This window comes from Schistocerca gregaria, chromosome 4 (assembly GCF_023897955.1).
Source record: "Schistocerca gregaria isolate iqSchGreg1 chromosome 4, iqSchGreg1.2, whole genome shotgun sequence".
In the NCBI taxonomy this organism is placed as follows: domain Eukaryota; kingdom Metazoa; phylum Arthropoda; class Insecta; order Orthoptera; family Acrididae; genus Schistocerca; species Schistocerca gregaria.
The window spans coordinates 455,477,048-455,499,971 of record NC_064923.1 but is presented as its reverse complement, the minus strand read 5'-3'; the positions used below and the strand labels follow the sequence as shown (position 1 = coordinate 455,499,971).

General features: G+C 37.5%; 1 protein-coding gene across 4 annotated transcripts in view; it reads right to left on the bottom strand.

Moving 5' to 3' along the window:
- LOC126267161 (guanylate kinase-like) overlaps window positions 1–22,924 on the bottom strand; it is a 44,451-nt gene that overhangs the window by 14,901 nt on the left and 6,626 nt on the right. For 2 of the 4 annotated variants that reach the window (XM_049972113.1, XM_049972112.1), the window contains exons 2-4: window positions 16,489–16,542; window positions 4,951–5,218; window positions 1,977–2,200 (exon numbers count right to left, since the gene is read on the bottom strand). In XM_049972113.1, coding sequence (XP_049828070.1) covers window positions 1,977–2,200; window positions 4,951–5,207 — 481 coding nt within the window. In that variant the 5' untranslated portion in view covers window positions 5,208–5,218; window positions 16,489–16,542. Of the gene's footprint in view, window positions 1–1,976; window positions 2,201–4,950; window positions 5,219–5,333; window positions 5,534–12,051; window positions 12,140–16,488; window positions 16,543–22,924 lie in introns of all 4 variants that reach the window. The other 2 variants (XM_049972110.1, XM_049972109.1) reach the window with 2 other exon arrangements.

Below are 22,924 nucleotides of genomic sequence, written 5' to 3'. Positions count from 1 at the left end.
ATCAAACTGGTTAACACAAGTTGCTGTCCCATTATTAACCCAGCATACTGCAAATCCATGAAGGTGAAACAGTTATGATTCCATTTAAGTCACACATATGTAGAGGGTGTAATGGTCAATTGGTAATATTTTCAGCAGGATCACTTCCGAAGTAGGAATCCAATCTGACACATACTTTCATTGTATTGGTTGTGGTGTCTTAATATAAAGTTATGCAGCCTGTTAGCTACTAGTGTAAAATAACAGGACTTTAACTTTGCTGTGAATGTGCTACAGCCAACAACAGGCTACAGTTCATAATTAAGTGGTTAGTTTGTGTGGTATTTTTGGGCAGCAATGTTGTTAATAGCATTATGAAATTACCACTATACAGGGATTGGACAAAATTATGGAAATACTGTAAGAAATGCATGCTTAAACATAAATGCAGTTGCTAGCCAAGCCTGCATGTTCTACTGTTATATATGACCATGCACAGCAGCTGTAAAATGTCTCCAATAAGTTTTAAGAGTCAGTCATCGTCAGAAGAGTGTTCCGTGTAGTTGGAGTGCACTAGGTCAGAGCTAAGAGGATTCAGATGTGGGCAAATTATTGGGGCTTGTATGTGGGTGCTCCTGTAACCAAGCTAGCCAAAGTGTTTGGTGTTCCAAGAGACACCAATTTACGATTTAAACAGCATCCAGGGAAAGTGGAAAAACATTATCTGTTACGTCCCAATGTGGACCAAAGTGTGTGTTGACTGATCGCTGAAGAGGATTGTGATGAAAAATAAGGGGATGACAACTGCAAAAATCACTGCATAACTGAATGTTGCACTTACAAACCCTGTCTACATCTAAGCAATACAAATGGAGATCCAAAAGCAGGAAACTGCAGGTCCAGGGCGAGCCGGAATTTCCAAACTGCTCATCAGTGACATAAATGCCTGTAATGGGAAAATGTGGTGTGGAAGCCATAAAATTTGGCCTGTGGATCAATGCAGGAATGTCATTTGGTAGGATGAGTCTTGTTTAACACTGTTTCTTACTTCTGACGAAGATTATGTATCAAGAGTAAAATATGGCGGGTGTTTGGTGACGATTTGGGCAGCCATATTGTGGCACTCCATAGACCCCATGGTTACTCTGCAAGGTCAAATTACTGCCAAGAATTGTGTGACAGTATTGGCTCATCAGGTCCATCTCATTGTACAAAGTTTATTGCCCAATGGTGACGCTGTATTTCAAGATGATAGGACTCCTGTTCACACAGCCTGCATTGTCCAGGACTGGTTTTGTGTGCACGAGGAAGAATTGTTGCATCTCCCCTGGCCACCAGTCACCAGATCTAAATATTTCTGAGCCTTTTGGTCTACTTTGGAGACAAGGGTACATGATCACTATCCACCACCATCATCATTATCTGAACTTGCCACTATTTTGCAGGAAGAATGGTATAAGATTCCCTTGAAACCATACAGGACCAGTATTTATCCCCTCTCAGACGACTGCCAGTTGTTTTGAATACAAACAGTTTTGCTAAATCTTATTAGGCGATGTAATGTGTCATGCATGCAGTGTTTCCACATTTTTATTCACCCCCTCTATAAATACTGAAATGACTGATGTGCTGCTTGTATATGGCAAATTCGATGACATCAGCTGAGCTGAAATTGCACAACTGTATGACTTGCCAACAAATGTACTCTGCATTCTTTAGTGTTACAGCCACAGAGAAGACTAAGAAAAACTGAAAAGTTGCAACAAGTAAGTTCTGAATTTTCCAGAGCTATATTATATAAGTACAGTAAATATCTTTTTTCTCTCATCGACCTTCTTCAACTTAGGCACCGACAGACATCCTTGGGTTGTTACTTTTCATTTTATACATCATATAAGAAATACTTTCACTCTCTTTACTTTAGGAAAAACAAAGCAGTTCAAATTTCAAAACAATAACATCAACAATTATGAATGGGAAATGGACTACTATAGTACCATATTCCAGTTCCGTAGCAGCAATGGTCAAGCGTCTCTGCAAGCTCTCCTCACTTTCAGTCCCTCGACCTCTTAGACGTTCTTCAAGTGTGCTCAAAGAAGGTGGTTTTATGAAGACATATAAAGGTTTTAAACTTGTTTGTTTTATTTGTTTCACACCTTGTATCTCTATATCAAGCACACATATCTTACCACTCTGGCTCACTTTTTCAACAGCTGCTTTGCTGCAAAATGGATAAACATATGTTATCAAATGCAATACGAGGGACAAACATCCATTCTGTGGTGAATACATTTAAAGTCAACTACACATTAAACACACATTCAGATAAATATAATCAATACAAGGTGCAAAGGCAACTGAGAATCATAAACAAGATTGAAAATGTTTCTAAGCTTTCAGACAGTTTCCTTTTTCAAATCTAACTAATGCAAGCAGAGAACACACACACACACACACACACACACACACACACACACACACACACACCAGCACTGCAGCTTGACCCCACTCCCCACCTCTCTCTCTCTCTCTCTCTCTCTCTCTCGTGTGTGTGTGTGTGTGTGTGTGTGTGTGTGTGTGTGTGTGTGTGTGTGTAGGGGAGGGGGCACATGCATGAACACACAGTAAATAGTAAAAGTTTCCATCAGCCTCACAAAGCCCTTAATCAGCTTTATAATTTTCTGGCACTTTATACAATGATGTGACTCAAAGTGCTTTCCTTATTGTCAAACTGTGACAGAGCTGCAACTTGCCAGCAACTTCTTTAGTGAGGTAACAAATGATCAATCAACCACTGAAATTTTTTTAAGTTTAATGTATATTTATTCAGTAATATTCTCCAATCTCTTTTGCACATTTCCAGCGGAGTGTAGCACTTAAAATTTTCCAGTTTCATCAAAACTCATTTTGGCTGGTCACATTTGTGAAGGCATATGAGTCACAGCTTTCATGGTGTATCACATTTAACCATACACTATAACATTCTTGTGACCTCTGAATAATTCTAAGAATCCACCATTCTGCACTACACACAGAAAAATAAGAGAAACATTTACATTACTGATCACTTCTTTTACAGTAATGGCAGTACAGTGTGGTGCATTCAATGTCAATCAATAAACCATTTCTAAGTGATCTTTCAGTGTTAACAGTTATTCAATGTGTTTAGTGTGCCTATTCAAAGGCAGCAAGAAGATTAATGCCATCACTATTAAGTAACAGAGTCTACAAATAAACATGTGTGCTTCTCAAATCTTGAATCTTGTCAAGAAGTCCTTGCTAGCACAAACTTTTTACTTCTTTAAAAAGTAATTATCAATGTCCAAATACACAAGTTGTCATTTCTTTAAGCATGCAGTGGCTAATCTAAAATTCTTTTCATGTTTATGTGCTCCTTGAATTTACAGTATTTTCTCTTCCTTGAGAAGTAAATCTACTAACTTAAAATGTACATCTTGCACATCCAAAACATTTTTTTTTTCTTTTTTTTCTTTTGTGGGCAGGTGGGAGGAAGAGGATTTGAGGGGCCATATCCATTTGAAAAAGTTCAGAGAGTGTGATAAACTAGAAGGACAGAAAATGTAATTTATCTGAGTTCGAATGGCATAATTTTGGCACATGTTTTAAGCAGAAGTGTGTGTATTCAGAAAGGGGAAATTGGTGTCTCTGCCAATTTTGGGCAATGAAAGAATTCATTGGCACCAAAAGAAAATTTTTATCAAAGCCAGGATTCAAACCTGGGTCTTCTACTTACAACGCAGCTTCATTAACCATTTATGCTACCTTTGCACAATGGTTAGACACAACTGCACAAACTACAAGCATCCCTCTAGCGTCAATCCAAATTCCCATTTGCTGAACACTACCAAAGTAGTGTTCCCTAGCCCATTTTTTTTCTTTTTGATCATCTTATCATGCGAAGTACCACACAATGTTGGGCGAAGAGTGCTCAGTGCTCTCTTCACGAATGACCATGTTATCCTTCATGAAACATATAGTGGTGTCTGTTCTTTTGGACATGTCCTGAAAATCAGACACCATTTCTGTTTTTGATCCCATGGCCGTAAATACAAAATCTTCGGAAAGGAGAAGTTCTTACCTCTGTTGCATTTAGGCAATTAAAGAATTCACTGGCGACAAATGAAAATTTGTACCAAGGCCAGGATTCAAACCTGAGTCTCCTGCTAACTAATCAAGTGTCTTAGCCATCCACACCACCTTGACATTTGTCACCAATGAATTCTTTCATTGCCCAAATGCATCAGAGATTGGAATTTCTCCTTTCTGAACATATTCTATGTCCAGTCATGGGATCAAAAATACAAATGGTATCTGCTCTTTTGCACATGTCCGAAAGAACAGGCACCAATCATGGAGAAGTACATTTCTTATTTTAAAGAAACAGGAAGAGAGCATGACTGCATATCAGAAGATCTTAACTGTTTCAACTTATTATAGAATTTCTATATACGGGTCACTGTTTTATTTGCAACAATGTCACAGCTTGTGTTATTTGAGAATAACACAATTTTCGCAATTTGTTCTTCTGATTACCATTTTGTAAATTGGTTTTATAGGCAGACAAAGAAAATTGGAATCTGTTTGTGTGTGTGTGTGTGTGTGTGTGTGTATGTTTTTTTTTTTATTTTTTTTATTCAGCACGGTTTCATCCTAACAACAATACTTCCTAGATAGTAAAGAATAAAGTGTTGTGGTGTTAAAGAAATATCTTAACTTCTTGTTGGCGCAAGAAAGAGAAAACACACCAGACTTATATATGATTTCAGACTACATATCCTAATCAGGCTTCACTGATTTTATTTTATTTGTGTACACTAGTAAAGTAAGAAATATTGGATGACTGGTGGCTGGCAGAGACAAGACTGCTGAAATATAAAATGCTTTTCAGCATTCAGTACGGAAAAAGAATGTCTTTTAATTTATTTCTTGATTTCTCTAAACATGCTGTACCTTGTTCCATACAGATTATGGTTGTATTCTGCAGACTCAAGAAACTCTCCATTGTTGATTGCAGCTTTCATTGCCTCTTTTGTTGTAAAATTATAGTGTACACCATCCACTTCCCCACTACGAGGACTTCGTGTTGTGTGAGACACAGAAAAACCAAACTTATCTGGAAATTCATCAAAGAGCTTCTTCAATAGAGTTGATTTTCCACATCCAGATGGGCCACATATCACCATGGCCTTTGGATTTTCTTTCACCATTGTGTTATAAACTGTAATAAAGAAAGGACATCTTATAATGTCTCAGCATCAGATATACTGTTTTGTATTGTAGACAGAAGACCATAACAATCAAATAAATATTCATGAGAGCAACGGTTTACATACCTAATTGCTTCGTAAATGAGATCTTGTTTTGCAAAAAATTTAAGCATATTTTTGAAAGGTTCACAAATACAACTGACATTCTTGTTTTTTTTTTTTTAAGAAGTGGTGCACTTTAGTTTATTAAAGCTTGACCCATACCGATGGTATACCACTAAAAAATTTATGATGAGAATACCAAGGCATCCTCTTCAGTGAGATCCCTTTAATCAAATACATACTTTTCAAAACATATCAAGTAACCAAAACATTCTCATTGATATTCCATATATATAACATTCTGTAATATAAAAAGTATGGACCTGTTTAAAGCATTTGGAAAGTGATGATGCAAATGGCAGAGGTAAGTGTTAGTTTAGTTACGTGAACATATCTGAAAGTGCACGAGTGTCATGACAAAAGCAATCATATACAGCCCTCTATACAGCTGAATACTAAATGTGATTTATAAATGGTAGCAATTTTAATGAAAAAGATGGGTTAGGTAAAAAAGGGGGACAAAAGGTATTACAGGGCAGGCACAGACAGATATCACCAACAGTAAAAGCAATGCAAACACCATTAATACTGTAATACTTAGTGGGAATTATAAATGAAACTCAGTTATATATTTATATAGGAAACTCAAATATGTCAGCTACATAGTCATGTTATGCAGGACATTTAACTTTAGCATCTTGAAAATACATAGCTTTTCGCATGCCAAGAATTAAAATTTTTATCAATATAATAATCATTCCTGGAATGAAATGAAAAAGATAACTATTATTATAAAGGGCACTCAAAATAAAATGAGATAAATAATAATATTGTCGTAACGCTAGGGTCTCCCGTCAGGTAGGCGGATCGCCTGGTGCAAGTCTTTCTAGTTGACGCCACTTCGGCAGAGAAGAAGGCTACATAAACTATACTACTTTTTATTCTTCTCACACACAGGTTATACCACTGTTAACAGTTTATCAACAGTTGGTTGGTTAATTTGCAACAGACTGCTATATTATTCTTTTCGACAAGACACCAGGGCTATGCCTGTAAAGTAACTGTTTTGACAAAAGAGAGGTAGCTACGTTAAGTCATTTGGCAAGATTATTATTATTTTTATTATTATTATCTCTATACAACAAAATGGAAAAATTGGGTGTAATCAAGAAGAAGAGGAAAACCAAACAACTGCAGGATACCAAGTGTGAGACTGTAGTCCGTATGTGGAACCTGAAACCAGTTGTAGATTTGTCTCCAGATTTTTTTTATTGTCTTTCTGTGTCAGAGAAATGTCAAAAGGAAAACAAGCAATGGAAACTCCAGGTTGGAATATCAACAATATAAGGAAAATGATAGATTGCTACTCACCATAAACATGACCTGTTGAGTTACAGAAAAGCACAATGGCATAACTGTTACACATTTAGCTTCAACCACAGCCTTCCCCAGAAAAGAAAACACAAACATTCATTCACACAACCAAGCGCACATGACAGCCATCTCCGGCAGCTTGGATCCGAATGCAACTGTCGCACTGAATGACAGCAGTAACCGGAAGAGCGTGTGGAAGGGGAAGGATAGCGGGGTACAGTTGGGGGGAGAGAAGAGTGCTGTCTCACAGTGCGTGCAGGGACTAGATGGAGGGAAGACACGATTACAAGGTACAGCATTGGGAGGCTGAGGGATTGGGAAGTGGGGAAAGGGGGAGGGGGGAGCCAAAAAGAAGAGGAACAGGGAAATGGAAAGACAGATGGGTGCACGCAATCAGGTTAAGTGAATGTGAACAGAGAGGAGACGATAGCAGAGAAGAGACAGAAACTTTTGGATGGATGGCGTGGGGACAATAGGTTACTGTATTTCGAGGCCAGGATATTTTCAGAAGTGGAGAATATGTTGAAAGAATAACTTCAGTCTGTACAGTTCAGAAAAGCTGGTGGTGGAGGGGAGGGTCCAGATGGCCTGGGTTGTGAAGCAGCCATTGAAATCAAGCATATTATGTCCAGCTGCATGTTGTGCCACACCGTGGTCTACTTTACCCTTGGTCACAGTTTGGCGGTGGCCAGTTATCTTGGTGGACAGCTGGTTGGTAGTCATACCAATATAAAAAGCTGTGCAATGAGTTTGCAGCAGAGCTGTTATATGACACAGCTGCTTTCACAGATGGCCTGGCCTCTGATGGGGTAAAGCAAGCCTGTGACAGGATTGGAAAAGGAAGTGCTGGGTGGGTGAATTGGGCAGGTCTTGCACCTGGATCTTCCACAGGAATATGTTTCCGTGGCAAAAGGGTTGGGACTGGGAGTGACACAAAGATGGACTACAATGTTATGGAGCTTGGGTTGGCAAAGGAACACCATTTTAGGAGAGGTGGGAAGGATCTTGGTTAAGATGTCACTTATTTCAGAGCATGATGTTAAGGAATTAAAGCCTTGACAAAGGATGTGCTTCAGATGGCCCAGTCTGAAGTGGTATTGGGTAATGAAAGGGACACTCCTTTGAAGCTGTTTCTGGGAGGTGGTGAGAGGACTACAGGTTTGGGGGAAAATGGCACGGGAGATCTGTTTGCAGACTAGGTCTGAGGAATAGTGCCTGTTTGTGAAGGCCTTGGTGAGACCTTCAGCAAACTGCTTGTGTGTGTGTGTGTGTGTGTGTGTGTGTGTGTGTGTGTGTGTGTGTGTGTGTGTGTGCGTGTGCGCGCGCGCGCGCGCGCGCGCGCGCTAGTGTATACCTGTCCTTTTTTTCCCCTTAAGGTAAGTCTTTCCAATCCCGGGATTGGAATGACTCCTTACCCTCTCCCTTAAAACCCACATCCTTTCGTCTTTTCCTCTCCTTCCCTCTTTCCTGAAGAAGCAACCTTTGGTTGCGAAAGCTTGAATTTTGTGTGTATGTTTGTGTGTCTACCAACCTGCCAGCACTTTTGTTTGGTAAGTCACATCATCTTTGTGTGTGTGTGTGTGTGTGTGTGTGTGTGTGTGTGTGTGTGTGTGTGTATAGAAAGAAAGAAACTTCCACATGGGAAAAATATATTAAAAACAAAGATTCCAAGACTTACCAAGCAGGAAAGTGCCGGTAGACAGGCACAATAAATAAAACACACAAACACACACACAGAATTTCTAGCTTTCGCAATCGACGGTTGCTTCTTCAGGAAAGAGGGAAAAACTTTCCCTCTCCTTCCCTCTTTCCTGAAGAAGCAACCGTCGGTTGCGAAATCTAGAAATTCTGTGTGTGTGTTTTATTTATTGTGCCTGTCTACCGGCGCTTTGTTTTTTTTTTTTCTTTTCTGAAGACGTCTTTGGCAGGAAGTTAATTGTGTAACAGGACTTTTGTTGTGTCTGTCTGCAGCTCAACATGTCATCTTTATGGTGACTAGCAATCTCCTTATTATATTGTTGATATAAAAGGAAAACAAGTATTGACAAAGGGAAGAAGTACAATAAGTCAAATAAACTGAGGATATAAGATACTGTCACTGTCGGTTGGAGGAAAGAAGTAGTTTTACCTCTATACTTCTTAGCCTGTTCTTGAGCACAATATTATGGAAATGGAAGAGGAAGTAGAAGAAGGTGAAACGGGAGATATGATACTGTGTCAAGAGTTTGACAGAGCACTGAAAGACCTAAGTCGAAACAAGGCTCTGGGAGTAGACAACATTCCATTAGAACTGGTGATAGCCTTGGGACAGCCAACTCTGACAAAACTCTACCATCTGGTGAGCAAGATGTATGAGACAGGCGAAATACCCTCAGACTTGAAGAAGAGTATAATAATTCCAATCCCAAAGAAAGCAGGTGCTGACAGATGTGAAAATTACTGAACTATCAGTTTAATAAGCCACGGCTGCAAAATACTAACACAAATTCTTTACAGACGAATGGAAAAACTGGTAGAAGCCGAGCTCAGGGAAGATCAGTTTGGATTCTGTAGAAATGTTGGAACACATGAGGCAGTACTGACCCTATGACTTATCTTAGAGAATAGATTAAGAAACGGAAAGCCTACGTTTTTAGCATTTGTACACTTAGAGAGAGCTTTTGACAATGTTGATTGGAATACTCTCTTTCATATTCTGAAGATGGCACAGGTAAAACACAGGGAGCGAAAGGCTATTTACAATATGTACAGAAACCAGGTGGCAGTTATAAAAAGTCGAGGGGCATCAAAGGGAAGCAGTGGTTGGGAAGGCAGTGAGACAGGGTTGTAGCATATCCCCAATGTTATGTAATCTGTATATTGAGCAAGCAGTAAAGGAAACAAAAGAAAAGTTTGGAGTAGGAATTAAAATCCACAGAGAAGAAATAAAAACTTTGAGGTTCGCCGATGACATTGTAATTCTGTTAGAGACAGCAAAGGACCTGAAAAAGCAGCTGAACGGGATGGACAGTGTCCTGAAAGGAGGATAATCAACAAAAGCAAAAACAACAAAAGCAAAATGAGGATAATGGAATGTAGTCGAATTATGTCAGGTGATGCTGTGGGAATTAGATTAGAAATGAGACGCTTAAAGCAGTAAATAAGTTTTGCTATTTGGGGAGCAAAATACCTGATGATGGTCGAAGTAGAGAGGATATAAAATGTAGACTGGCAATAGCAAAGAAAGCATTTCTGAAGAAGAGAAATTTGTTAACATCGAGTATAGATTTAAGTGTCAGGAAGTCGTTTCTGAAAGTATTTGTACGGAGTGTAGCCATGTATGGAAGTGAAACATGGACGATATATAGTTTGGACGAGAAGAGAATAGAAGCTTCCGAGATGTGGTGCTACAGAAGAATGCTAAAGATTAGGTGGGTAGATCACATAACTAATGAGGAAGTACTGAAAAGAATTGGGTAGAAGAGGAGTTTGTGGCACAACTTGACTAGAAGAAGGGATCGGTTGGTAGGACATATTCTGAGGCATCGAGGGGTCACCAATTTAGTATCGGAGGGCAGCTTGGAGGGTTAAAATCATAGAGGGAGACCAAGAGATGAATACACTAAAGAGATTCAGAAGGATGTAGGTTGCAGCAGATACTGAAAGATGAAGTAGCTAGCACAGGATAGAGTAGCATGGAGAGCTGCATCAAACCAGGCACTGGACTGAAGACCACAACAACAACAACTTTTTGGCAACTAGAGAGAGGCGAAAATATAGTCCACTGCAATATTCAATACCTTTCTGCAGTTCTACGAGCTCAGTCCGGAACCGCGCAACTGCTATGGTCGCAGGTTCGAATCCTGCCTCGGGCATGGATGTGTGTGATAGGTTAGTTAGCTTTAATTAGTTCCAAGTTCTGGGCGACTGATGACCACAGATGTTAAGTTGCATAGTGCTTAGAGTCATTTTGAACCTTTCTGCAAGTAGACATACTATTTACACTTTACAAGAGGAAACTCTGTGCAATGGCTGGCAGAGGATAGCTCAACTGATACAAATTGAAGGTACTTAACCAGCACTTACTGGTTACCTTGGCTCCCAACCTAGCTCCACTGCATTAGCACACAGCACTGAACTGAGAACAGCACCTGCTTTTGTATACAAAAGTGTATATGACACACGGAGTTAATGAAAAAGAAAATAAAACTCAGCACAGTGAAGACAAAACTCAATGGTGAAACTACATCAGATTGCATTGTATGCCAGGTTATGGTTAAGCCTGTATAATTTATACAATCAGCTACCACATTTAGCATCTTTTTTTGGGCATGCAAACAGGACATCAGTAACAATCTCCACCCTCCCCTCTTTTGGTTTTACAAAACTAAAACACCACTGTTCTTCGTTTAATTCTATGCACTATTGATGGCTTCTGATTCAATTGACAAAGGTTAATCTAAGAAATTGACAACAGCTATACATATCTATTATTTTAGTTGTTTAAACTTTCAATACATTTTTTTTACAATGTAAATCACTGAAAAACAGATTCCTCAGTTACAACTACCACACAGTGGACTGTGATAGTCCTCAGCAGTACTGTAATATCTACCTAAAAATAAAACCTAAGAAAGGTAAATCAAAAGTAACTTTTGTAGTCATTGCCTTACAGTCTGGTCTGCTGAAAAAAGATGTAGACTATAAACTGCAATTTTAAATATTGTTGCACACTTTTCAAAGAGTATGCACTGACCAATCTAGTGAGGTATTTTACAAATAAGTATTGATTGAAAATGAGATTTTCACTCTGCAGTGGAGTGTGTGCTGATATGAAACTTCCTGGTAGATTAAAACTGTGTGCTGGACCAAGACTCAAATTCGGGACCTTTGCCTTTTGCTGGCAAGTGCTCTACTGACTGAGTTACCCAAGCACGACTCATGTCCCATCCCCACAGCAAGTTTGAAAGGTAGGAGATGAGGTACTGGCAGAACTGAAGCTGTGAGGACAGGTCTTGAGTCGTGCTTGGCTAGCTCAGTTAGCAGTGCACTTGCCTGCAAAAGGCAAAGGTCTCAAGTTAATAGTCTCTGTCCAGCACACAGTTTTATTGCCAGTAAGCTTCAAGTATTGATTGAGGTTTGACAATAGTAAGAAGCTGCTTATAAACCAAAGTTGCAAGTCTGCCAGGTGAAGCCAAAAGCAAGAAAGTTTATGGGAGAACACCTCGACATACTTGAAAGTCAAATTATGTCTACACAGGTATCAAAGAGCATTAATATCTCATTTCAGTGGTGTGAAGGTCAAAAACTCTAAATACTTCAAAAGAGATCAAATGTGGTAGCAGCAAAACAGAGGTGAAATTCATTTTTCTTGTTTGAATCCATTTACCAATTTCCTTGCAGTTCCTATGAAGGTTAGAGAGTAGTCTAACTTGTGTTTACTGCTAACAGCATCAGCACTACTGCATGTCGTCTGACTGAAAGATAGACACAGTGTCTTATTTTCAAAAAAGTGTAACAAGATAGACACTTACATCAGAACATCATTCTTCTGTAGATGTTTTGGAACATATTTTATACATAAATGTGATTATATTGATCTAACAAGCTGCTCTACTTGAATCAGCATGAGATTCAAAAGCAAAAACTGTGTGAAACTCACTCTGACTACAAACCTGCAAAGGCTATTGAGAAGTGTGATCAGATGGGTGCTGCATTCCTTGACTTTCAAAAGGTTTACTACACAACTGCATATAATTAATTAAGTATAGGTTTATGTAATATCTAATCCAACATCCATCTGATACATGAATTTTCTGTCAGGAAAAATTAAATATGCAGTGCTTGTTGAGCAAATACAACATTGACATTAACAATATGCATACATGACATTCATTTATTTTATTTATTTAAATGTCAAGTTCTGTAGGACCAAATTGAGGAGCAAATCTCCAAGGTCATGGAACGTGTCAGTACATGAACTTACAATATAAAAAGTAATAACAGATAAAAATAAATGTTAATGAACCTGAAAGAAAATCAGTCCATAAGTTTAAGCAAACACTATCAACAATACAATGAAAATCTGCTTAATTTTTCAAGGAATTCCTCGACAGAATAGAAGGAATGACCCATGAGGAAACTCTTCAGTTTTGATTTGAAAGAGCGTGGATTACTGCTAAGATTTTTGAATTCAAGTGGCAGCTTATTGAAAATGGATGCAGCAGTATACTGCACACCTTTTTGCACAAGAGTTAAGGAACTCCGATCCAAATGGAGGTTTGATTTCTGCCGAGTATTAACCGAGTGAAAGCTGCTTATTGTTGGAAATAAACTAATATTGGTAACAAGAAATGACAATAAGGAATATACATATTGCGAGGCCAATGTCAAAATATGCAGACTCGTGAAAAAGAGGTCGACAAGAGGTTCGTGAACTCACACCACTTATTGCCTGAACCGCCCGTTTCTGAGCCAAAAATATCCTTCTAGAATGGGAAGAGTTACCCCAAAACATAACACCATACAACATAAGTGAATGAAAATAAGCAAAGTAGACTAATTTACGTGTCGAAATATCACTCACTTTCGATACCATTCGAATAGTGAAAGTGACAGTATTAAGTCTTTGAACAAGATCCTGAACGTGGGCCTTCCACGACAGCTTACTATCTATCTGAACACCTAGGAATTTGAACTGTTCAGTTTCACTAATCATATGCCCGTTCTGTGAGATTAAAATGTCAGGTTTTGTTGAATTGTGTGTTAGGAACTGTAAAAACTGAGTCTTACTGTGATTTAACGTTAGTTTATTTGCTACAAGCCATGAACTGAGGTCATGTACTGCTCTACTTAAAACCGAGTTAATGTTGCACACAACATCCTTTACTACCAAGCTAGTACCATCAGCAAACAGAAATTTTTTAGAGTTACCCATAATACTAGAGGGCATATCATTTATATAAATAAGAAACAGGAGCGGCCCCAACACTGATCCCTGGGGCACCCCCCCCCCCCCCCCATTTGACAGTACCCAACTCAGATCCCACATCACAGCCATTATCAACATTGTGAATAATGATCTTTTGCTGTCTGTTGCTAAAGTAAGAGGTGAACCAATTGTGAGCTACTCCCCCTATTCCGTAATGGTCCAACTTCTGGAGCAATATTGTGTGATTAACACAGTCAAATGCCTTTGTTAAATCAAAAAATACCCCAAGCGTTCGAAACTTTTTGTTTAGCCTATCCAGTACATCATAGAGAAAAGAGAATATAGCGTTTTCAGTTGTCAAACGACTTCTAAAGCCGAACTGTACATTTGATAGCAAATTGTGTGATATAAATTGATCAATTAACCTTACATACACAGCCTTTTCGATAACTTTTGCAAACACTGATGGCATAGAAATAGGTCTAAAATTATCTACATTATCCCTTTCTCCCTTTTTATAAAGCGGCTTTACTACTGAGTACTTTAATCGCTCAGGAAACTGACCATTCCTAAAGGAAAAATTACAAATATGGCTAAATACAGGACTAACATGAGCAGCACAGTACATCATGAACTGTTTCATATTGTTCGTCGATGACAATATTTAAAGTGATTTCAGATGGGGCTGGTTGTGACATTCAGAAAGATTTATGAAATATCATGACTTCCTGTGACAAATTTCAGTTCATGTTAAACAAAACTAAATGTAAAATAATGCATAAACTTAGGTGAAAGCTACTACAATGTCAATAACATTATTCCTACACATGTCTGAATAATGTAGATGATATGTATAATTTATGCTTGATTTTTTATTTTATTTTATAAGAGGATTATGCAACAACTCATATAAGATGATGATGTTATCGTTGTGGTTGTCAGTTCAAAGGATGGTCTGATGTAGTTTTCTACTGCACAAGCCTTTTTTCATCTCTGCATAACAACTGAAAGCTACATCCATTTGAACCCATGTACTTGGTCTCCATGTACATTTTTACCACTGCCCCCTAACTCCTCTTAATATTCCTTGATGCCACAGGATGTGACTTATCAACCAACCCCTTCTTTTAGTCAAATTGAGCTGTATTTCCTTCCCAATTTGATTCAGCACTTCCTCATTATTTACCCGATCAACCTACCTAATTTTCGGTATTCTTCTGTAGCATCAAACTGCTTATCATACAGTTTCACTATCGTACAAGGCTAAATTCCAGACAACCCCTTCAAAAAAGACTTGCCACCACTTACTTTTTTTATGTTAACAAATTTCTCTTTCATAGATATGCATTTGATATCCTCTTGATTTCAGCCATTATTAGTTATTTTGCTACTCAAATAAGATAATTCATAGATTACTTTTAGCACCTCATTACCTACTTTGATCTGCCTCAGCAGTGCCAGATTTGATTTAACAACATTCTATTATCCTTGTTTCACTTTTGTTCATGTTCATCTTATAAACTATTTTCCAAACACAATCCATTCCTTTCAGCTATACTTCCAAGTCCTTTGACATGTCTGCCAGAATCACAAAAACATTGGCAAACCTCAAAAGTTTTTATTTCTTCTCCTTAAACTTCAATTCCCTTTTTAAATTTCACCTTGGCTTCCTTCACAGTTTGAATAATCCTGAGGATAGGCTATAATCTTGTCCCTCTCCCTAACTACAGCTTTCCATTTGTGTCCTTTGACTCTTATAACTGCAGTCTGGTTTCTCTACAAATTGTGAATAACCTTTCGCTCCCTATATTCTATCTCTGTAAGCTTTAATATTTCAAAAAGAGTAGTCAAGTCAACACTGTCAAAATCTTTCTCTAAATCTATAAATGTAGGTCTGTCTGTCTTCAGCATATTAGCTATGTCACGGGGTTAGTAATGCCTCTTGTGTTTTCATATTCTCTGGAACACAAAATGGTCTTCTCTTGTGTTGGCTTATACCAGTTTTCTCATTTTTCTGTAAATAATTTGTGTCAGTATTTTGTGACTATGGCTTAATAAACTGATAGTTCAATAGTATTCTGCCTTCTTTGGAAATTGTATGTATATCAAATTCTCCCGATTAATCATGTGTGCTATGTGAAATCCATGATGATAAAATTTGAAGTTTCATGGCAAGCACAGAAGTGTAAAGATGTCTCTTTCACTCCAACAAATTAAAAGACAACCAACAGCAGTATGAGGTGCTTGTTACGATACATCATATATAGGAAGACCTTTAGAAAGCTCTCTCTTTAATAGAAACTATCACTCTCTTTTAGAATATGCACATGATTGGCATTAATGGAATTTAAGTCCGACATTATTTTCTTTCTGTGATCAGATCCCTTCTGCATATACACAGAGTTGAAGGTTAAAGTGGAGGTTTTGTGCACTATCTGTCTACAAATTGTTTAAATTTTGTTCTGCATGATTTTATGCATTAACTGTTCCTGTGTTGTGTTTATGGAGCAAACATGAGTCCATTCAACACAATGCACTGTACAGTGCCCGACAAATGGTTCATTTCATCATTAGTAGTCACGTCTCCCCTATCCCATTCATGTGAACTACAATAGACTGCATCACTATCACTCTAATCTCTTTTGTATTATTTTTGTGATCCATGTGTTAGATATAAGAAAGAAGTAACAGAAATGTTGCACAGTCTTCATCAAACACCTGTACTGTAGTCTTGCTAGCTGGCGTTCTGAGTTAAGCAATATGAATAACTACAACATAAATATTCTATGAACTGTGGTTAATCGGAACTTCCAAATTTTTGTAATATCAAATCATCTGTTCAGCTTTGCTTAAATTTTTATTAAAAATAAATATTGTAATATCAAAGGTCATTACCTTATTTCGCCTCAGCACTAATACTCCCACCAAATGCAGTTAAATGATTTTCACCTGTCAACAAAAATATGTACATACAGTATTGCATTCCAATATTTATTGTGTAGCTGCTCTATCCTCAGTCACTAAGTAGGTTAAGCATTCAGACAAATACAGGCTATAAAATCATCATGATGAAGTCTAGTGTTATATGAGATCAGAGTACATATGTTACATATCTTTGCCACTCTGCAAAATATACTTATTTAATCTATTTTCCTTCTCTTAAATAAATCCTGTGACTTAGAGCAAACATTTTATATATTGCCTTATTTCTTCAGATTTCTTTAAAACTGATAATTGTGTCTTTAATTTATCATTTAATGTATATGATATTTTAGACTCTAAGATATTTGTAGTCCCTCACTTAAACTGAAATGTTTCTCTATTTGCACTTTCTGCCGTAGCTATTCCATCTCATCAAACCAATATCTTAATTTTTGTGTCACTTCTCAATCAGCAGAAGATTCTATAACTTTTTTCCTTCTTCAGTCTCCACTTACTTCCTAAATTATGTTTCCTGTATTGAGTATCTTACCACATTTTATTTGTGTGTTTCAAACATTCAAAGAATTGGGACATGTTGTATGGACTATTATATTGATGTTACAATCCACAGACAAACTTTCCTATCTTTATTACTGCCCTTAAAATATCAAGGTAAGAAGTTTCTCAAAATACGAGTGAGCCAGTTACCATGGAACATATTAAGTTTCACTACCAATTAAAATATACAGTATGTCCCATTTCAGACTCAGAGCTATACTCTTCTAAAAACTATAAAGTACACGTCTCTGAAAGAACATGAACACTTAAAGTAGCTTGAAAAATGCACTATTGTAATACTAATATCAAGAAAACTATTCTGGATCAAAAGGAATATTGGTTAGCCCCATTACTGTAATCAGTTGTATGAAGAATAACACATTGTGGAATGTTACAATGTACACATCTGAAAACGTAGCCTGATGAGCAGAACATCATACATTTCAGAAAAAACAAACTAAGTCCATCCTCACAATTAAGCAGGCAAAATTAAGTCTACAACTCCTTAACATATGTTGGATTAGGGGTAAAGTATCTGAAGAGTGGAATCTACCTAAAATTTTCTCCACATTTAAGAAAGGCGACAGAAGTGACCCAAACAACTATAAAGTAATTTGCCTAGTTAACACAGGCTATAAAAACTATAATACTATCTTAAGTAATAGACTGCACCCTGCCTCAGATACTATTTTATTAGAAGAAAAAATAGGTTTTAGAAAAGAACGATCCTATATTGACGCCATTTTTAGTATAAAACAGCTGACAGAAAAAAGGAAAGAATTTAACTTTGAGATGCACATAGCTTTTGTAGATTAAAAAAAAGCATTTGACAAAGCCAACAGAGGACTAGTATGGTTTATTAAGAAAACGAGGTTTCCCAACACATTTAATTAACCCAGTAAATGTTCATTACAAAGAGGCAAAAATTATAACCAAAGGTAGAGATAACTTGTCTGATCAATTACCAACAACACAGGGAGTTAGGCAGACTCCAACTCTTTCCAGCATCTACATAAAAGGCCTTGTTGGGAACAAGGAATCACCTACTGCATTAAGATTGACAGAGAGAAATATCTTAATATTCTACTGTATGCAGATGATGAATTAATAATTCAGTAAACAGAGGATAAACTTTACAGATCTTTTTATCATCTTAGTTCACTGGCTTCTAAATATAACATAAACATCTCCACTAACAAAAACAAAGGTACAGAATTCGATGGAACATTCACTATTAAGATCGAAATTTGTAATAAATAATGTAATATTGGAACAACAAAACCCACTTTCATGTTCTCAGCTGTGACACATGATGAAATTCTGACAATGAAGTTGATAACAAGATTCTAAAATTCAATGCAACCTGGAAAGAATTAGTAATATGGTACAAAAAATCTACAAAAGTGACACAAATGAAGTTTTACGAGGTCATGGCAATATCTACTGTTCTCCATGGATCTCAAACCCGGGTTCCTATCCAAACAGATATGAGCATGATCTAGGCTGCTTCATACATGAAGACATTAGGAATAAATTACAAGTTGATTCAGTGCACAAGCAAATAAATCCAAGCAGTAACGGATGGCAGGAACATGTAGGTACCAAGTGTTAAAATAGACTTCCAAAACGAATTCTTGTCTGCAAACCTACAGGGACAAGACACAGGGGAAAATCATGGACGAACTGGCTGGACCTTATAGATCGGAAAAAGTGAAAGCACGTAATCCATGAAGAAAGGGGAGGAGGAGGAGGAGGAGGCTGCGGAATATGAAGGTTGGTTTGAACACCAAAGTGTGAAGTGTTTCAGATCATCTTGGGCTGTGTGGTAGTTTGTTGTGCTTCACCCCATGCACCAAACACTCAAATAAGTTGCCACATGAACACTCCTTTTTTATAAAGTGTATGTTGCTAATTGAATATTTGGTGTCATTAAGTATTATTAATCACAGTCCAGCTAGTCTGTACCCTGACTCCATGTGCCTTCTTCTCCAACTTGGCTAAGACTTTGCCTGCTTACAGTCTGTAGATAAAACTACCGAAAATTAACTTCTTGTTCTCATTCACTCCACCACATAAATAAAAAGTGGGATTCAATTCACCTTCTTATATTATATTCAAAATTACAATTCAATACATGATAAATGATGACAGCCACCATCCTGTAATTAACAGATCTGATATTCAACTTGATAATTAACAATTACAGTACATTCAGTATGTCTGACATTTTGCGTTCTTAGATTTCATGAGCCTCTTTTCTCTGCACCACCCGCCCCATAGGACCCTACCTCCAACTAAGCAGATAGGGTCATCTGACTGATATCCACTTCAGTACAGTCACTGGATTGTTATCTCTGGTATCAGCACCTACAATTTAAAGCACCTCCCAACAAAGGAGTGCTCACCACTTATAGACTACTCTGTCAAAAATTGTTCAAATGGCTCTGAGCACTATGAGACTTAAGATCTGAGGTCGTCAGTCCTCTAGAACTTAGAACTACTTAAACCTAACTAACCTAAGGACATCACACACGTCCATGCCCGAGGCAGGATTCGAACCTGTGACCATAGCGGCCGGGCGGTGACTACTCTGTCACAAACATCATTTCTCTGACATATGTATTTAAAGACATGATACCTCTCATTCAAGGAATAGGATGTATTCTACTAAGCACATTCCCATAGGATGAGGTATGCTTGCCTTTTAACTGACTTACCCAATCAGTTATAGAAGCAACTACATTTTAATGAGGACTCCAAATCATGATGAAAGTCAGCATGTATCACATTACTAAACATTGCCAGAGATGAAAGAAGTGATAATGACAGGTAAATATACTCTGACTAAGAACTGAATGCCAGGCATTTGGATCCACATATTGTCAATTAACCACAAAACCACCAAAAACGTGACGAAGATAGAAATAAATTATCGAGTCAACTTCATGCATAGAAAATAAGAAATGCTGCTGCTTTAAGCTATTTTGACGAAGAACAGATTGCGATAGCATATCAGCTGATGAGTATCATGGGAACATTGAGGCTCACTGGAAGAACACATGCTGATGCCAATTACACCTATCACAATAGCATGTATGCCAATGAATTTATTAGTATATGACAAGGTGATAGAAGTCAAAAAATGTGAAAATCACAGGCTTGTCTGTTACTTAAAGTAGTGTAGAGATGATTTTGTGGCACCACAATGCACAACAAAGTGCTGGGAGAGTCTCGAATGTGTTGTATGTAGCACAATGATCAATCTAAGTTTTTTTCAAACAGAGCTCTGCAGCACACATCCCATGTATATTCCACTATTGAACTAACTTTTTCACCATTAGAATTCTAGTGGGTAGGAGAACATAGTTTCCGAACCATTGAACAATGAAGATGAGTTGTCTGATCACATGAATCTTGTTTCCAGGTTATCATGTAAGGATGTGCCATATCCTGTTTCCAGTTTATCATGCAAGGGTATGCCATCTTCCAGAAGAACACCAGATTCACAGTTACCACAAGCCAGTGGTGACAACCTGGGGGTATATCCACCAGGTCGGTAGCAACACCTTTGGTTACTATGGAAGAACTGTGAAGGCTGTAAATTGCATGAATATTATTCTTTATCACCTGCATCCTTTCATGGTGGTTGATCTTTGTACTGAATGTGGTATTTCCTAAGACACCTGTCAATGGCTTAGGGCAAAAAACATGCTAATTATTTTGTGAATGATGCCGATAAATTCAGTTGGTATTCTGGCTCCAGAATTTCCTCACTGTTTTTCTTTAAAGATTTTCCATGTGATCCATTGCATGTCATCTGGACTGACAGGTTCAGTTTCTTTGAGCTTATGTTCATTATCACGTGCTTTACCAAATATTGGACATTTCTTAGTCTTTTCCTCATACTGAATCGAAATTGGTGAAGTACCAAACAGATCAATGTATGACATTCCAGTCATGGACTGGTTGAATCATCAGATGACTACACAGTAAGAGGGATGTTACTCGAACAAATGCTGAGGAACATCAAGACCTAAATATTCAACATGACTGTTGTAAGTAAATGGTAGAATGTAGCAAATGGTGTGTATTCTCTTCCTGTACATAGATACCATTTTCTTTGTGGATAACTCTTGTGTATGAGCACATATAATTAATTTATCAATTTAGGCACTGTACTCCATTGACTGATTCAAGGGTGTGGAAGGAGTCAAAACTTAACATTATTACACAAATATACCAACAGTGAACTCAATCAGTAGTGTACAGTAATAACTAACTTATCATTAATGAAATAATGCTCAGTAAGTGTGGGTCCAAGGTTTGGCTCTGTGAGAGGGGTTCACAGTTTGTTGTCCCCTTCCCCAAGTACATGTATTCATTCCCCCAGTTGTAATGAGTCACTGATTTCAATAACAATATCAACAATAAAATGTGTTAATGTGATAATAAGTACAGTGCCAATAGGGATTTGGATATGCAGAATCTAAGCATTTAGATAATATGTATTAGTTGCTAACAGTATGTACTTTAAATAATGAACATGATCTTGATGTCATTTGGAAATATGAGTAAATCAAAACTGATGTAATGAAGATGTATTCCACATTCTTCCTTTCACCCGCTTTAAAACATGTCTCATTTAACTCGTGCACACTCCATGAAACACTTTAAATCCCAGTGTAGCACTTATACACACAAATTTCCTGGACATTTGCATATTCTTTATATAATGGGTTATGACTCAATAATCTTGCAAGCTTTTTCAGTTTCACAAGAACTGTGTTGAGTTTTAGACTCAATTTTCACAACAAAGGTATCATTCCAAAATCTTGTAACCGATTTCAGTGCCTCAAAGGGTGTTCAAGGTATCTGACAATGAAAATGAAATAGCCTACAACAAGCTATTGCTCACTGCAACATCCAACTTTGACAGTGTAATCGGTGGAATTTCTGTTAACGGAAATGCTTTCTACAAAACTATTCACTGTCGAAAACTGAAAGTGCCAAGCAGTGTATGGTTGCAAAATAAATAAATAAATAAATAAATAAATAAATAAATAAATAAATAAAAAATAAAAAAAAAATGATTTGATTGGTTGTCCTCATTACCTTGGACAAGAACTTGGAACAGTGAATGTTATATGTGAATAACTCTATGACTTTACATAATCATGTTCACACATTACTCCATGTATGACAGATTTGCTCAGTGGGTAATGACAGAATCTGTACATTGCAACTACATCTGTACTTTGCATATCCTTATAAAGCACATAGCAGAAGATATTCTTAAATATTCTTTGGGCCATATATTTCTTCCCATTCATTTACAGACAGAATGATTACTTATATACTTCTGAGTGTGCTGCTAGTATTCTAATTTTTACTGCATGTTCTCTACAAGCAGATAAGTAGCAGGATGTAGCATATTTCCACAATTCCTCCCTTACGAGAGTTTGTTAATATTCTGCAGTGAATGAAATCCTGTGAATCATTTTGTTACAAACCGAGCGCACTGGACTCGCATTCGGGAGGATAGCGGTTCAATCCCGTCTCCGGCCAGCCTGATTTAGGTTTTCCATGATTTCCCTAAATCATTTCAGGCAAATGCCGGGAAGGTTCCTTTGAAAGGGCACGGCCGATTTCCTTCCCTAACCCGAGCTTGCGCTCCGTCTCTAATGACCTCGTTGTCGACGGGACATTGAACACTAACCACCACCGCCATTTTGTTACAACTTAATCTACATGATTATACCACTTCATTGTTGTTCAGCCATATGACTTGAGTTTTTCTAGGTGTAGCCATTAATCGTATCTACATCAACATACATTCTCCAAAAGCCATTAT